At 34.8% G+C, this 18250-nt stretch overlaps 1 protein-coding gene across 1 annotated transcript; it reads right to left on the bottom strand.

Annotated features, from left to right (window-relative positions):
* Positions 1-4182: 4182 nt before the first annotated feature.
* On the bottom strand, positions 4183-9593 carry LOC133305831 (sodium transporter HKT1-like). The gene is made up of 3 exons (XM_061506072.1): positions 8428-9593; positions 5733-5942; positions 4183-4821 (listed from the first exon to the last, which is right to left on the bottom strand). Exons 1-3 carry the CDS (start codon positions 9591-9593, stop codon positions 4623-4625), a joined length of 1575 nt encoding a protein of 524 aa, XP_061362056.1. The 3' UTR covers positions 4183-4622.
* Between the last annotated feature and the right edge of the window lie 8657 nt (positions 9594-18250).

Genomic DNA, 18250 nt, shown 5'->3' on the forward strand with positions numbered 1-18250 from the left:
GCATTCCCAACAGTGGTATCAGAGCCAATGATCTGGGCTGGGCCAAGTGTGTTTGGAAGGCCTTTGCAGAAGGCTAGTGTGACCCTAATATTTGAAGAGAAAAAAAGACTTCCGCAGAAGTTGACCTTAGAGTAAGAATGATATTGGGTCTCACACTTGAGGGAGGATGTTGAAAATAATCAAGTATGAGTTGTAAAGAAGTACCACATAGACTAGACATAGACCAAGTGATGACCATATAAGTGTGAAAGACCCATAAACCTGCAGCCTTAAGGTTTTGGGTTAAGATGTGGTGTCGGCCCACTTATTATGGTTTGTCATTTGGCCCATTGGTGGATGTACCCTTTGCAAAGGGTTTTGGACTCCCTCGTTGCATTCCCAACATTAATAACTACACTCTAAACTACATAATTATTGAGGTTTTAATCTAATGTCCAAAACCAATTCATCTAAAAGCATAAATTAATAGATAAACGCTTTGAATAACTTTATATCATGCAAAAATAACTAAATAACTAATTGCTACTAATGATCATATTGACTATTCATTTTTCTAGGGATATCTATATATATAGGAGATAATCCACACTAAAGGGGGAAAAGTGCGTTCCGTAATATTTTATTCCCATGTTTTTGTATTTATTAGTATTACTGTTGCAAATGGAGGGGTCAATTCTTATTTTCCTTATTTAATTGGGTAAAATTTGGGTCGCCTAAAACCATTCACAACTTGATAGTTAATTACGTGTGTAATTGCTATATGCATACATGATACATCCACTATCATTTAACAACTTGCAAATTTCATGGCTAAACAAGACTCTTATGAAAACGACTCGTTGAAGGTGCATTCCACTTTCCTTTTAGTAGCCGCAGTTGCTTTTTATTTTATTTTCTGATGTGCCGACAAAAAAAATCCACCATATATCTAAGTATCTGACTACGTACAATTTCCTCCACCATTTCACTTCCCACTTATCTTCCACTTCAAAGACTCTCACTTGTATAGTGGGAGTCACATAATTGACTTAATACAATTGTAGATAACCCACGTTACTTATTTCTCTTAACTAGTTAAAGTTATCAATGCATTTTGTACAAATGAAATTCCTTTGTTCAATTGTTCTCATGAAAACGAGAAAAAGTGGGAATCAAAGTGTTGAAGAAAACAATTGAGAAAATTGATTACACTGTCTGCGAAATGCCAACCAGCAGCAGTTTCGAAAATCAAGTTGACGCACGGCCAATTATAACCTTTACATATGTGTTAAACAATTTTCAATCAGTTATGCGTTGAAAAACATGGCAAGAGCAGTGGCGGATCCAGGATATTTTTTTTATGTCTGTACATTTAGGATAAGGGTTCGGAGGCGTTGGCCCTGATTTTTTTTTTAAGATCATGATCATGATCCAAGTTTTGCTTCCACTTTAAAAGTAAAGCTTTGGTGAATCAACCAAAGTTTTAAGAAAATAATAGATAACGATAATTAAAAAAAAATAAACACCACAAAAAGACATTTGTAAATATAGTAATTGTTGGAGTTAATCGATTAAAAACTCACATTTGTCAATGTCTATTTGATTCAAAGTTGACCATTTTTGTTTCACAAAAAAACGTGAAAAATCCCGTGCAATTCTTCTCTATTTGATGAAGATTGAATTTCAGGAATGTTGATGTTTATTAAGATTTGGAGCTAATGAGGTTTATAAAAAAAAAAGAGACAAAGCAATGGCTAGAGTTTAAGCTTTAAGCTTTTTAATTGTAGGGGTTGATTGGGTTGGACATATTTTTATCTTTTTCCTTTAATCTTCCTTTTTTTTTTTCACTTGACTTAAATCACCTACCCCATGTGAATTCTTTTTTTTCTCCAATTTTGTGTCTGGAAGTGCACAAACGCACCCACCTACGTCCGCCATTGGCCAAGAGCACGAGGGTAAGTTAAAAGAAAATTAGAGAGTTAAATTTAGACTAAGTTTTTTCTTTTTCCGTTGTTAGTTTCTGGGTGGAAAAGAACGTATTATCAAGAAAAATCGTTGTCATATGTTTCAATATGCAGCAGTATAAGATTACTCATCATGTATATTTAGTACGATTATTACGACTTTATATAAATTAAAAGTCAAAATATAATATTTTACCACAAAAGAGTCAATTACAAGATTAATAAAAAAAAACTTAAAATATAATATAAAAAAAACTATATTTGAAATATGTGTAGTCTCTATAGGAATAGTGACATACATTAAAAATGTGTAGGCTCTACTAAATGTAAGTGTATTATCCTAACTCAATATTGAGCAATATAATTGCAAAAAGAAAAACAGTAGAGGCAACTCTATTGATTTGTAACAGTTAGAGAAATGTAAAATTATTATTGTAATTTCATATTAGATGTGATTTTTTTTTTTTAGTACAATATTAGATGTGATTCTTACATGACATTGCAATTTTAGTATACTATGAGTTAAATTGCAGGTGAACAGGCCCAAGAATATGAGAAATTACCCACTATGGTGTCTTGATTAGTGAATGGCAATTTTGTGATTTTTTTTACACTTTTTGTCATGTCATCACAGGAAAAAAGGCCATGTAGACATATTGCTGGATAAAGTGAATTCTGAAGCGTTGGATGTAGATGATCTGATGACAGTATCAATATGGAGCTTGGGCAGTTTAGCTTTTAATTAGGACTTTGAGTTTAGTTGGAGGCACTTTTAGTTTAGTTTAAGTTTTCTGAGTTTTTTTGTAAGCAACACGTAGATAAAGAGTTCTTGGAGGAATCTAAGAAACTTTAAAAATCTGTATTTCTGTTAAGCTTTTATAATTCTGAACACTTGTATTCGAATTTATGGTATGTACTTTTTAACTCTTCTACATTCGAACTTGGTATTATGCAACGTCAATGTATTTTTAGTTTTTGAGTTTATCTTTTGAAGCTTATGCCATCATGAATTTCTAAGTCTTTTTCGGAAATTTGGATGAATTGGTAAATAATTGGTAAACACCCATTAGTTAGAATTACTTGTTAAGCTCGTTTAATTTCTTGATGTTCAATTAACAATTCTCTTGTATTCGAAGGTGATGGATATTATCTTGAAATTGTCATTAATTGAATCTTATTGGAAAACTAAGATGATGCATTGCTCTTATTAATTGGATGCTATAGAATTAGGAATAATTTGAAGTGAAGGAAAGATTTTATTTGAAATGAATTGGGTTTGATATCCAGGAACAGAATTGAATCTGATTTATTATTGGTTTGAAAAATCCCAGAAAGCGTTATAGCACTCAACCTTCATCAAAAAAAGTGCTGCTGCAAGTTAAAATGCAAGAATAGTCCAGGCACCAAAATTATTAAAAATACCATAAAAAAAAAAAACATATTTGAAAGTGAATCACAGTTCAAAAGGAAGCACCAAAATTACATGCGTGGGAATAGTCCAGGCTTCCTCACCCTTTCCAGTAATGATAATAATAGTAACCGTGGAAAAATAATGAAATAATATAAATAACTAATGATAATAACAGATATTCAAGGCATGTTATATAATACTTCCAAATACTTTTCGAAAAACAAATTCAAGGAAGTGAAAAAAATTCTGAAAATAATACTATATATAAAAAATATAAAAAAAAAAGGTGGAGGTTGCAAGAAAAACAATGTCAAAATAAGCCCATTGGAAATCACGCATTGACCACTTTGTTAATTTACCCATACAACAAATATCTCATTCGTACTCCGTGAAACATTTTTGGGTTGATACGAAGACCCTGAACTCAGTTTAAATATGATCAAATGAATCTTGTTGGGTCGAACTAGACTAACAACTCTTGGCTAACATCTTTAGTCTCATGTATTGTATACTTAGGTAGCTCTTGTCATGGGAAACATCCCAAGCTTTTGGTTTTATTGAACTCAGTTTTTTTCAAATATTTTGGCTTATATAATCGATAATATATATTGAAGCTCGATGGAATTTTTATGATTGCATAGTGGGGGGGCAAAAGTGATACCTGCAAACCCAAACATTGTTAATTAAGACTGTTGAGATATATAGTCCTACATTGGTTGTATGGACAACTAATGTAACATTTATAAGACCTTGGGCACTTCCACCCTTTGAGCTAGCTTTTGGGGTGGTGTATCCCAAAGTTTTTTACAAAGACCAACCACAACTCCACAAGTGATAAGAGGAAATTTAAAGTTGAAACTTATCACCTATTATTAAGAGAGGGAATTGGATGAAAAACGATACCTGATTTGATTCATTAACTTGACTAATACAAGTCAATATGGTAGGAGGCTATACTACCATTGAGCTTAATTAGCCATATATACTAACACACTTATAACAACTTACTGACTATAAAAGGAAATTAAGGGGTGCTAAAATTTCCCACTAACTTGCGAAGGTTGATTCTCCACCTCAAGTTTGGAAAGTACGTAGATGTTTGTGATCTCTCCATCAATATCTTCCACAAATTATTAAGTCTGAAAGTTCTAAAACTAGTTTATTATACCCATAAAACATATACATGCAGCTACAAGAGAACACACTTTGATGTGTAGTATTCATGTTGGTGCAGGGTGCTAGCTCGTTAACAGTGTTTGGTATATATGCTAGTATAGGTGCCAGGCTTTGCCACCTTTCATGTTGAATTTCTTTAGCCTCCCAAACAACATGGCCAAAATAAGGATGAACTTGCCCTTGATACTCCACCTGCCCGAAAATCCAACCCATGCATCTTTACACTTGCCATTGGGTTTCAATTGCCTTGCACAACTGCATCCCGTTGTTAACCCAACATTCCCATACGCACTACATAATGTATCAAAAAGTTTAATAGTTAGCATTTAAGTTAATCATGCCTGTTTGTTTGTTTGTTCAAGTGCTTTCTAATTATACAAATAGGGGAAGAATCTATACTATTTTTACAAGTTATCTGACCGGTAATATAGTGACCGGTCATACACTCTTGATTGAAGTATTACCGGTCAGACATAATATAGTTTGTAAGAATTTATAAACAAAAAATTTGTAAATATAATTTTTCCCATACAAATATTTAAAAAATTAATAATAATTAGAAAAAATTTAAAAAAAGTACAGATTCAAAAAAAAAAAAAAAAAAACTCTAGAAAATGTTATATCATAAAAGCAGTTTTTTTTTTTAGCTGAAAGAAATGCACTCTTGATGCTTTGATGTAAAAGTTATAATGTTTTTTTTTTTTTTTGGTACATTGCCAGGAGGTATACCCATTCAACCTTCTCCGGGCACCATGCCCTCGGGGTACGTCCCGTTTGGGCTAGCCCCTCATTGTAACAGTGGGTGCACTAAGCTTCGCAACCGGAGAAAGGACGAGACTAATCCCCCAACCGAAGATTTTTTAGCTTATTCTCTGGCCCCCAAAAATTTTCCAAGAAACTGGTTGAGGCAGGGTTTGATCCCTGCACCAAGCAAACCCTTGGGAGCTCAGCTGCCAACTGAGCTACGTTGGGGGTTAAAAGTTATAATGTTTTAATTCTTAACGCAGGGGATATAATTGATCCAATCCCTTATCCCCTGCATATCGTAACCTAATACATGTTAGTGCCGGGGAGCAACCCTTTTGTAAAGAAAATTGTAAAAAGCAAAAAAAAATTGTAAAAGAATAATCATTTTCAACAAAATAAAAAACAAAAAAATTATAATACAAATATAGAGAAATAGAGAAAAGAGAGTTACGTGCCTGATCACTTCTACGGTGATGTTGAGCACATTAAAATTGAGTGGATCGTCTCTTATGCTTTTGTTCTCAGTGATGCATATCATAATAATGAATATAACCAAACATGAGAGTTGAGAGAATACAAGACAATCCGTCAGGCTTTTTTTGTCTCTCTTGGCTTCATTTTCGTGGTCGGTTATAGGTAAAAGAGTAGTGTATGGTGGGAGGTACCTGATAGAGAAAGAAAAATAAAATATTAAAAATAAAAAAATTCCCGGTATTATTATTTTGAATCTATATTTTATTTAGTTAACAGGTGCCATGTTCATTTCTAGATGGTTTAATTTGCTTGATTCTTGAATGACAAATTGTTATCATGATAGTGTTGGATCTCATAAAGCAGCATGATCAAACATTCTTTTCTTTTTTTTTCATAAAAAGAAAGAAGTTCAAGATAATTTATAAAATTCATATTGCTTCTGTAGCCTCGTTTTTAAGCATGTTTTGTATATAAGGTCAATCATATCAAAGAATCCTTTTCTGATATGTCAAATCTATAGATATATTCCGGTTCCAAGTTAGTGGGAGGACCGAATTTATGCAAACACTAACCTATTCGTGACAACTCGCTATTTTAAGTTTCTTAGCATTCGAATATTCGTTTAATAACCTAACACTATATATAGTACTGTCAATTAGAACAGAATATATATATATTGCATGGGGCGGGAAAGGAAGTCATAGAAGGTAGTGGAGCACAATTATCTGGAGAAGTCTCGGGTTTGATCCAAAGAAATAAAGAATTAAGCATTCAAATATTCGCTTACCCATAGGAGAAAGATGGTATATAGAATGTCTATTATGTTATTCATTTATATAGTTCAAGATAAAAACAAGTAGTATTGATACCCAAAAAAAGAAGAAGAAAAGGGAATATTTCCTACTTTGTAATTCACTGGCCTAAGGTAAGGATCAGAAATAACTATCATATTAAAAAGTAACCGTCATCACCGATTTGCTTGAAATGATTTTATTTCTTATATATTTTCTTTCTGAATTTGCTCAAACTCTATGGGATGAGAAAATATTTTCAGTAATACGGATGTACCTACCACTTGGCTACTCATGTTGTACTGAAAATTTGGTCCTAGGACGAACATAACAAGGAGAGAAAAGACAGAAAAGATGGAGGGTCAGAGAAAGGAGGATGAGACGTCGGTTAGTTTGTGTTTTTTTTTTTTTTTTTTTGGTGAATACTAAATTCAAACGGACAGTTAGCTTGTGGCTTTTGTTAAAACGAAAAGTTGGGAAGGTGAAAAGGAAGTGGAGAGGTGGAAAATGTACCATGTTATTCTCAAGTGAGCCAAGAGGAGCTCATAACGGCGAACTATCACCAATGGGGTAAATAAGTGAATCTACTACTATGTCTCTATCCAAAAGATTAAAGATTAAGATATTGGGTTCATATCTTGTCTTTAATCAAATATTTAGTTAGCCCAAGCACAACACGAAGTCAGATAGGTCAAGGGAGCTCACGGTGGAGGACTATCTCCAATGAATTAAGCTACATCAATCGTAGAAGTGAAAATTCAAAATCTTTAAGACGTTGAATTTATAAGTCTTCTCACATTTATAGATTTCACTTTGCTAATTACCAACTAATGTGATACTTCAATACACTTGAATATCTCATCAAATATAGAGGTATTTTTGGTATTTAAGAAATAGACCGTGGTTGTACGTGTCCTAAAGGGGGAATGGATGCCCTTATTAGTGTGATGACATATTTTTATATGATTATATCAAGGGAAAAAGGTTTGTCCTTTTTAAGACATAAATTGTGTCCTTTTAATTTTCTGTAGTACATGGTTATAATATGAGAAAAAAAAAATTCACTTTTCTCAGTCACTTCAGCTAATGTGGAATGAGAAAAAAAAAACAATTTTTCATCTTATAACTATGTACTACCCGTAATAGATAGTGTACAAAATTAAAATAACACAACTTATATCCTTTTAAAGGACACACACTTAACCCTTATATTATATGGAAGATTTCAACCATTCATTCACATATTAATGGTTACAAATTAAAGGGACAAATTGTGATAATTGATCTATAACCAGGATTGAGATGTACTCAAACTCTCTCATATTAAATATTCATTTACCCTCTCATATGAAATTTTAACACGAAACAATTCATTCAGAATCACAAATATCTATGTAAGTGATAAGCTTAAAACATTTAAGATATAAAGAAAGGGTCTCTTTTTTCTCATGTTACAGGAATTTCTATAATCATTTTTTTAATTATATATTTCCAGGAGTACATAGTTATAATATTAAAGTTATTTTTTGTAACTATGTACTCCCGGGAGTACATAATTAAAAAATTGTTGTTAGTTTTCTTTTAAATATGTACTTCCGGCAATACATGGTTAAAAAACGATCGAAGGAATTCTTGCGACATGATAAACATATTTCCCATAAACAAAAGGAAGTAAAAGTAAAGTTTTCCATTAATAAATGGGGTTGGGTTTTCCATACACTATATAATCAAACTATACTCCACTCCATAGCAAACTATAATTGGTTGATTGATTATGTATATGATGCATGTCTGTCTCTCACTGGTCACACAACAGCCAAAAGAGATGGAATGGAATGGGGCTGATGCAACACGACTATATAATGTAGCAAAGAGAGTAACTTACATCATGACTACGAAGAGCACCAATATGGCTGAAGACATGGTGGAGAGATCGAAAACAGATTCACCAGCATGTCTCACGTTTGTAACTTGAAACAAAGATGCAACCAGTTTCTGATAGAGATCAAGACCCTCCATATTTTTGGAGTTCCACTCCATAGAGCAGAACGTTACAAATTGTATCAGATTGAACCCCAAGACAGTAGCAACCAGATGCCAACAATGAAAAGCTGAGAGCAAATGGTCATAACCTATCTCTTTGGAATTCTTCAGCATGTACGAGAATTCCTCTCTTCTTGTAACTTTTTTCAGAACCTTTATCACAAGCATCAAACATGGAGGGTAGAGGGTGTTACCAAGAAAGATATGTGGGAGAATAAGTAGTAGGAGGCCTGAATTCTTCTTGAAAACTATCATGTTCTCATTGGTAGGGATAAAACCGCAATTGGCAAAAGTGGAAACTACGGTAAAGAAAGAAAATGTTGGTATTTTGATGCCTTTGTTTTTCAGTACCATTCTCGCGCTCGGTATAAAGCTTAGGTACAAAGAGACCAAACTCGAACCAAGAAAATGAACCACCATAAGGTAAACTAAAACTACATATTTTAGATACCTACGAGAGTTATACCTAAGAAGCCTATTTGTATCGTTGAAGGATGCAACTGTGCCATTTGGAACATTATTATTACTATCACTCCGTTTGTGATTTTCTGACTGACGAATAGGAACTAAACCAAGCTCAATTTGATTTGCATTATTAATTGACACTCTGTTTTTGACACTCTGATTTTCGGTGAAATCGAACTTATGAAATACAAGTTCGAGCATGGAAGTAAAAACTTCACCACCAAATAACATAAGAAGGGTCAAGAGAATGAGTTGAGAATTGGAGAACACCTCCATTTCTAAGGCTGCCATGCTAGAAACTGTGGAAGCAGAAACAGAGGTGTAAAGGAGATCCAAGTCATTGAGCCTAACAGGAGTTCTAGGCTTAAAGAACTTGAGACCAAGGTAACCAAAGAGAGAAAGGATAACGAAATAAAAAAGTTGAATGAAGAAGGAGTTGAAATGGAAGGAGTGAAGACGAGACAAGAATCCACGGAAGTTGTAGTGATTGAGGAAAAAAGTATGAAGATGCTCAAGCTTTCTACCAAAGTAGGCAAAGTTCATTGTTGTTAATGGAAGGACAACCTTGACGTGGATAAGCGTCGAATGCGAAGCCACTTATAAAACATTAGGAAGGCGGTGGTATCTATTCCTCCGTACTTGTTTGCCGTATATTTTAGAGTACCATCCTAATTGAAAATATGTTCTTTTTTATATCTACGATTCTTGATGCTGAAAGTGTATAGAAGACTGATTAAATAGAAAATTAACATTTCACAATAGAGTGAGAGGAAGGTTATATTTATAATTTTTTTTAACATCGTTGATTTTCGTCAATCAATGGTTATGATTTTCGCAAATTAAACTCATTAATTAATTATTAATTCACAATAAATGATAATCGTTGATTGGCGAAAATCAACGATGTTAAGATATGATTGTAAGAGATTGTAAAAAAAAAAAAAAGTTGTAAGTATAATCTTCCTTATATAATTATCTCATTTTCAATTATAATTATCAAAATAAAAAAATTTAACTCCTATAATAAGGGTCATAAGCACCACTAATTACAAATTGATCCAAAATTCAAAAATATAAAATCCTAAAAATAAGGAAAAATTTTAACATAAATATAACCATAGTTGTCAATACAGTAGCGGGTAGCGGCGGCCGGCCGCCACAACCTGCGACGCGACGCTGGCCGGTAGCGGAGGTGGCGGCATAGCGTAGCAGTTCTCACAGGCCAGAGAAGAAGACGCTACAGGACGCTACGAGAAAAAGGGAAAGAGAAGACCTTTTTTTTTTAATTTGAAACTTCAAACAAAACGGCGTCGTTTTCCTTTGCATTGGGGGTATTTTTGTCAAGAGAAAAAGTTTATTATTAAGTCACAAATAAAGGACCCATTACCACCACATTACACGCGGGAAAGAAGAAAGAAAACGTGGCAGTGTGGCACCAAAGGAGAACGATGGAGATGGAGTAGACAGCCAAGGTGTTTTTTTTTTTCGTTTCTTCCTTCTTCCTCTCTTCTCCGGCAAGAGAGCTTCTATTTTCCGGTAAGTTCTCAACATTTTGAGGCTTCTTTGTTTCTTCCTCCTTCCACTCTTCACTACCCATTCTTCTTCTTTGATGGAGACTTCTTCTTTCTTTTTCTTTTTTACTTATTCTTTTTTGCTTATTTTTTTTGGGTACTTCTGGTTTTATTTTTACTTATTCTTTTTTGCTTATTTTTTTTTGGGTACTTCTGGTTTTATTTTATTTTTTTTTTATAACACTTCTGGTTTTATTTTTACTTATTCTTGCTTGTATTTTTTTTTTTTTTTGGTAAACTTTCTTTCTTGTATTATTTTTCTGGGTAAACTTTTTTACTTATTCTTTCTTTTATTTTTACTTATTCCCTTTTACGTTCAAATTTGCTATTGCAAGTCCCTTCCTTCCTTTTTTTTCCAGCTTGTAATATATTGTTGTGCAGCTTGTGCTATGCGTATGCCATGGTTAGGCCTACATACAAACAGCCACACAATATAATATACAATAAGTACACAAAACAATATGCATGACATATATAACTAGAGCATGGGTGGACTGATAGTTGAGCATTTATATTAGTTAAGACTGTTCTGTTAATACTTCACCGTAGCGGCAATACCGCTACCTGCTACACCGCTATACCATTTTTGGTGTCGGCCGCTACCGGCCGCTAACTGCTATTGACAACTATAAATATAACGATAACTAACTTTCCAAAAATAAATAAATAATTATATTCCATCATTCAAAATACATCCCACATCTTAAATCTCAAATCATGTCAAATGTGTTGCTTTTCTTTTTTTGACCAAACAAATCGCAATCATATTTGCGACTTTATTTGGACTTGAATTTGATTGTAATTTGGTATATTTTAAATTACTGTTTCTTTAACAATTAGGCCATATTTGTTGGGCCATAATTCTAATTGACTCCGGATTTTCTGAATCAATGGTTGAGACATATGTAATGGGCCAATTGTAAGTGCATTGTTGGCCTTGTTAAAGAGTATGCAAGATATGCTCAAGTATACGCAGCCACAAGTAATATAGGGCCTTTGAGTCCCAGTTATCGTTCCCACAAGGATCTCTGGCGTTTTTGACTTGACTAAAAATTGCAATTGCTTAAAATTGAATTTCTAACTAAAAAAAAACTATGATTATGTTTGATAAACTAAAAATAAAATAAGCATACAAAAGAATAAAAGTTTATTTGGGTTTTCTGATTTAAATTTGAAAATAATTTCTTAATGCATAAAATGAAAGAAATAAAAAAATTGAGAAAATTATTTTTGGACTTTTTGAATTGATTATGTTTTTGCAAGGATTACTAAAAATATTTACTGAATCAAAAACAAACAAATTTAACAAAGTATTAATAAATCTAATTAAAGCTGGGTTGAGTTCTGATTCCTTCCCCACAGCTAGGGGTGCTAAACGAGCCAGGGGCCTTTGGCTCGGCTCGTGAAGGCCTGAGCTTACATCTCTAAAATTGATTGTTGGACCCAGGCTTGGACTTGTATAAAAGCTCGTTTAATAAAAAAGTCTCAAGCTCCAATTCAAAAGCTCGGTCTTAGAGCCTCTCAGGCTTGCCTAATATATTTTTTATATTTTTTTAATATTTTTTATACTACTTGTGATAGCACTCTCTCTTCTCAATTCATTTCATCCCATTTTATTAATTAAACAGACTTTTTGAATGATTTTATTTTATATTATGTTGTTTGGATATACGTTAAATTTATGAATATTTATGAAATTACTAGTGTTGTTGATTGTTGATTGTTGATTGTAGATTTAGTTTGGGTAAATTTTTGTTGTCTTATTTTTTTAAAACAGACTAACAGGCTAAACCAGGCTTTTATTTTTTGTAAATGAGTCAGGCCACAGGCTGATATTATATTCGTAACAGGTAACAGGCTAAGGCCAGTCTGACACATTTGAACACAGGCTCGGCCCGTTAAGACCAAAGCTCGGCTCGGCTCGGCTCGTTAACACCTCTACCCACATCCCTTAGTGTCTAATTGCTTAACAAAATTCTTTCATAATTGTTTTTCGGTTGGCAGACTACTGTGGATTTTTAATCTCTTAAAAATCATTTTCCTTTTTGTTCCCACACAATTTATCCCTAAGCAGGTGAGACTAAGAGCTTGAAGCTCTAGTCCTTTTGGCCACATGGAGGAGTGAAAATCATCTCTGAATTACTCCCTCAAATAATCCCTTATTTGAGTCCTTGAGCTCAACTCATTTTCCAGAGAAATTTATTTTCCAATAAATTTCCCCTAAACAAACCTATTTCATATGGCCGAAATGAAATAAAATTTGAACAGGTAAATCAGAGTTGAACTAAAGAAATTAAACATTCATTCCAGAAAAGAAATCAACATCAGTCACTGTGATTGGGTCTCAGTCACTCAACCTTTAGAAAATTTAGCTCAAATCCATAAGGATTGAGCTTAACAACAGTAATGAAAGAGATACAGAGAAAATAAAATAAACAGAAAGCTAAAACCACGAGTCAAGTACTATCCACCAAAAATAGCCTTGACACGCTGCTTACATTTTACAAAACAAAACAAAATAAAAAACTATTACAATACCAGAAACGCAAAGCAAAATAAAAACAGAAACGAAAAAGAAGAAAAATACAGAAGAAGGTGAGAGTAAGAGAGTCTTACAAGCTTTTCTCCTTCCTTTTTATATCTCCTTTCTCACATGCATGGACCTTGGACTCTTCCATTTTATTCCCACATGCAAGTAATCACATGTACACTTGATTCTCTCTTGCGATGCACAGCCAAATTCCACACTCACACCACCCTAACAAATCGTAACTGCCTCCAGCTCACAAATTAGTTGGGGTATTCTTTTTATTTTGTAGAAAAGGGGTTTAGCTTGGGTCACTGTTTGGGTGAACAATTTGTATAAAAATAGCACAACAGATGGTTTTGTGGCTCAGAGTTTTAACAAAATCAAAAGGGGAAAATGGTTAGGTGAGGAGTGATTCTTGTGGGTTCAACACAATAAAGGTGGGGCTGCTGATTTGAGTGGCTGACTTAGAAGGGGAAAACAAAAGCTAGGGTTTGGTTTGCTATCAAACTAGATAAGCGTGAGGCACACACGATAGCAACCTGATCTCTATCAACAACTTAGCCCTTCATTTACATTTTTGCCCTTATGTGCAATGATGGCTTGAATTGATTTGTTGGGCTTTGGCTTCCTTGAATCTATTGTTTGGGCCACTTCTATCCTAAGCATATAGGCTTCAAAATTCTGCATAAAACATCCAAATTATTCAGCACGTGAATCTTGTATCCAAATCAGTATTTTTTTTCTTAGATTTAAAGACATCAATTAATGATTTTAAGTCTCTTTTCAGTGACTTATCATGTATCTTCTCCCCTGCTAGAAAAAGATTTGTTCTCTAATCTTCTTTATTTTCACTGATCTCAATTGCTTTAGGTAGAAGCTGAAATGACAATTCTTTCCCAATTAAATCTCCATCATCTAATTTTCCATTAGATTTGTCAAAAACTAAATAATCATCATAAATCGAAAAATCATCATAAATCGGATAATTATTGTAAATTGGATAATCATTATAAATTGGATTATCATCATAGATCGGATAATCATAATAAACTGAATTATGACCATAGACTTCAAAGTCAGGAATGCTAATTTACATCTCGATATCTTGAAAATTGGGCTGATTTCCAGTCGTACTTCCCAAATCTGTCCCTAGTTTAGAATCCTCAAGAGATTGACATCCTCCTCTTCGTCATCAGATGCGTTCTCTAATTTCAATCCTTCTTCGGATTGAATGCCCAACTTTGTCCATGCAAGTCGCCACTCCAAATGTTGGTTTTTTATGCTCTGCGCCTCCACAAGAGCTCGCTTCAAATTTTGGATATTCATGCATACTCTCCCGAGTCGTTGCTCCAAAACTTGGATTTTCTTGTCCAACGCTTGCTCAAGTTGTTGCTTCAAATCTTGGATCCGCCTTCCGAGCTCGTCATTTTCTATGTCACGCGACTCTATCTGACGCTGTTGTCTCTCTCCTTTAGGAACGAATCCACATCCCTTATCTTCACAACTCTGCCATTGATGACTTCTACGATTTTGTTCAACCATTGGTTGAAGGCAACCTAGTGCTCTGATACCACATGATGTTGAAGCAGTAATCAATTTGCTAAACAGAAAGAAAGAACGAAACAAGAATTGCAAAAAAACACTTTTCTCTTTTCTTAATTTTGTTTAACTAAAAATAGAGTTCTATGAACCTTAAATAGACAAAACAAAACAAAATAAAATGGAATCAAAAAGGAATCATGCGCAATCAAAGGAGATAACACACAATCCACACACACTCAACATAATCAAAAAATAACAAAAAAGGAAATAACTAGTAATTATTAAAAAACCATAAATAAAGAAATAAATTATGGAAAAGTCCAATCCAATCGAGTCTGCTTGGGTGCATCACATAAATGGCTGAACAGAACAATGGTGATCGAGGTCGAGGTCATGAACAACGGGGTTGAGGCGACGGCGACGGTAGAAGGCATGGTAACACCCTTAACGGCGACGGAAAACAACCACAAATAGATGTGCGAGACGCCACAGCTATAGCTGCAATGGCCGCTACAATGGCAGAACAAGGTAGACGAATTCAGGAGCTTGAACAATTGCTTGCCCAAACATAGTTGAACGAGTCAGATGAAGGAAAGAAATCTGAAAGATCATCTCATGAGGAGGAAAAGAGCGAAAACCCATTCTGGAACTGGAAAAGAAGCGATGAGGACGAAGTCAACTTGGAAATCAGTCCTTTTTTTGCTAATATTGAGGTGAAGATTGAGATCCTAGAATTCGAGGGCACCACTCATCTAGATGAGTTCATCGACTGGTTACACACCGTCGAAAGAGTTTGATATCAGAGACTTGACAGAAGACCAGAAGGTCAAACTGGTCACTATCAAACTGAGGAAGCATACCTCAATTTGGTGGGAAAATATTAAGAAGTAGTGAAACAAAGAAGAGAAGTCAAAGATCAGGAGTTGGGATAAGATGAAGAAATTGTTGCAACAAAAATTATACATATTCACTATCGGTAGGAGGCATTTGTTGAATACCATAATCTCAAATAGCGAGACCTATCAGTTGAACACTATACAATTGAGTTTGATCGTATGCGGATGCGCTGTGATATCACAGAAGAGGATGAACAATTGGTTGCTCGTTCCCTTGGAGGAATGCAGACTGAGATCTCGGATGTTGTATACCTATAACAATATTGGTCATGTGAGGACGTATGTCAACTAGCTTTGAAGGTGGAGGAGCAATGTAAAAGAAAAAGGAGTACTTCAAAATTCCAACCCAGATTTCTAACAAAGGAAAGTCATCAAGCTCAATAGCCAACACTAGTATGGCGAAGGATCCTTCTAACCCGAAACTAGCAAGCAAAGGGGTAACGACTGATGGCGGAGCTAGCAAGATAGGAACTAAAGCAAATAGGTGCTTCAAATGCCAGGGTTTAGGAAATTTCAGTACTGATTGTCTAAACCGGTAGTATGTTACTCTTGTTGATACGTCAACTGATGATATAGGTCTTACCTATGATGAGTATGAAGAAGATCATGTGGATGGGGAGTCTGAAGAAGGTGGATTATCTATGGTGTGATGTTGGAGTATCCTTGGTTGTTCGGAGGGCGCTGAGTGTTGACGTAGTTGATGATGAGTTGTGGCTCCGACATAATATATTCCACAACAAGTGCACCAGCGGTGGCAAGGTAGTATGATCATTGATGGGGGAAGTTGCGAGAATATTGTCTCTAATACCATGGTCGAGAAGTTAGGGTTGAAAACTGAGGAACACTCACAACCCTACAAGCTTTCTTGGCTGAAGAAAGGAAGTGAGGTGAAGGTGAACAAGAAGTGTCTCATGCAGCTTTCTATTGGCAAGAAATATACTGATGAGGTGTGGTGCGATGTCATTCCGATGGATGCATGTCATATCTTGTTAAGGAGACTGTGGCAATTGATAGGAAGACGTGACATGATGGCTTTAAAAACACTTATACTTTCAAGAAGGACGACTTGACTATTACTTTGGGGCCTTCTGATTTGAGGAACGAGGCAAATAATACTATGCTATCCAAAGCAGATTTATAAGAAAAAGTTGTTAATGTTATTGAGGTATTTGCTTGTGTGGTGATGGAAGAGAATTGTGGTGTTTCTGACCTTCTTTTGCAAGTTAAACCATTGTTGGAAAACTTTGCTCATGTGGTCCCTGAGGAAATGCCACCGGGACTGCCACCTATAAGAGACATCCAACATTGCATTGATTTTCTGCCGGGAATTGTTATTCCCAAAAAACAACATATAGGATGAGCCCTAAGGAGCATGAGGAGTTACACGAACAGGTGCAAGAGCTACTGAAGAAGGGTGTAGTAAGGAAGAGCATGAGTCCCTGTGCAGTACCTGCCTTGTTGGTCCCTAAGAAAGACAGATCCTGGAGGATGTGAGTCGATAGTAGGGCTGTCAATCGGATCACTATCAAGTATCATTTTCTTATACCTCGCTTTGATGACTTAATTGATCAACTTCATGGAGCAATGGTCTTCCCAAGATAGACTTGCGAAGCGGTTATCAACAAATCAGAGTTCGAGCTAGCGATAAGTGGAAGACGGCCTTTAAGACAAGGGATGAGTTATATGAGTGGATGGTTATGCCATTTGGTTGATCTAACGCGCCAAGCACATCCATGCGATTAATGAATCAGGTTTTTGACCTTTCATTGGTTCTTTTGTTGTAGTTTATTTTGATGATATCTTGATATATAGATCCTTTGTTAAGCATCACTTACTACATCTGAGGAAAGTGTTTGAGGCTTTAAGGGAACAGAAGTTGTATGCCAATATGAAGAAATGTTATTTCTTCACCAATTCTGTGACCTTTTTGGGGTATATTATTTTTGTTGATGGTATTAGGATGGATCCAGCTAAGGTTGATGCTATTACCGGATGGGAGACGCCTAAGAGCATACATAACATCCGAAGCTTTCATGGTCTAGCCTCTTTCTATAGGAGGTACATTCAGAATTTCAACACTATTATAGCAACTGTTATAGATTGTTTGAAATGAATCAGGTTTGAGTGGACTAAGGAGGCAAAAGCGATATTCCAATTACTAAAGCAGAAGGTAACTGAAGCCCCCATTCTGATGCTGCCTGATTTTTCTGATGTTTTTGAAGTGCATTGTGATGCTTCTGGAGTTGGCATAGGGGGTGTACTCAGTCAAAAGAATAAACCGATAACATTCTTCAGTAAGAAGTTGAACGAAGCCAAGAGGAAATATTCTACTTATAACAAGGAATTTTATGCAATAGTTCGAAGCTTGAAGCTTTGGTGACACTCTTCTGCACAATGAATTTGTTTTCCAACATACACAAATTAACAAGTCTAAGAAATTAGTCCCTTGAAAGACTCCAAGACTAACGAGTCGTTGGCTATAATAATAATGAAATGGCATTCAATCCGTGGCCCTCTTATATAGGCAAAAAAATAAGGAACACAGCACATTCTAGTCAGTTACACAATGTATATAGTTATCAATGTTATGTGATGCATTATTCATTTCATGGTTAATTAGAGGTATTTTCATGGTCAGGATATCTGATAATATTTTCTCAT

This window comes from Gastrolobium bilobum, unplaced genomic scaffold (genome assembly GCF_033153095.1).
Source record: "Gastrolobium bilobum isolate Gb01-03AN ecotype WA unplaced genomic scaffold, APGP_CSIRO_Gbil_v1 utg5396, whole genome shotgun sequence".
Lineage (NCBI taxonomy): Eukaryota > Viridiplantae > Streptophyta > Magnoliopsida > Fabales > Fabaceae > Gastrolobium > Gastrolobium bilobum.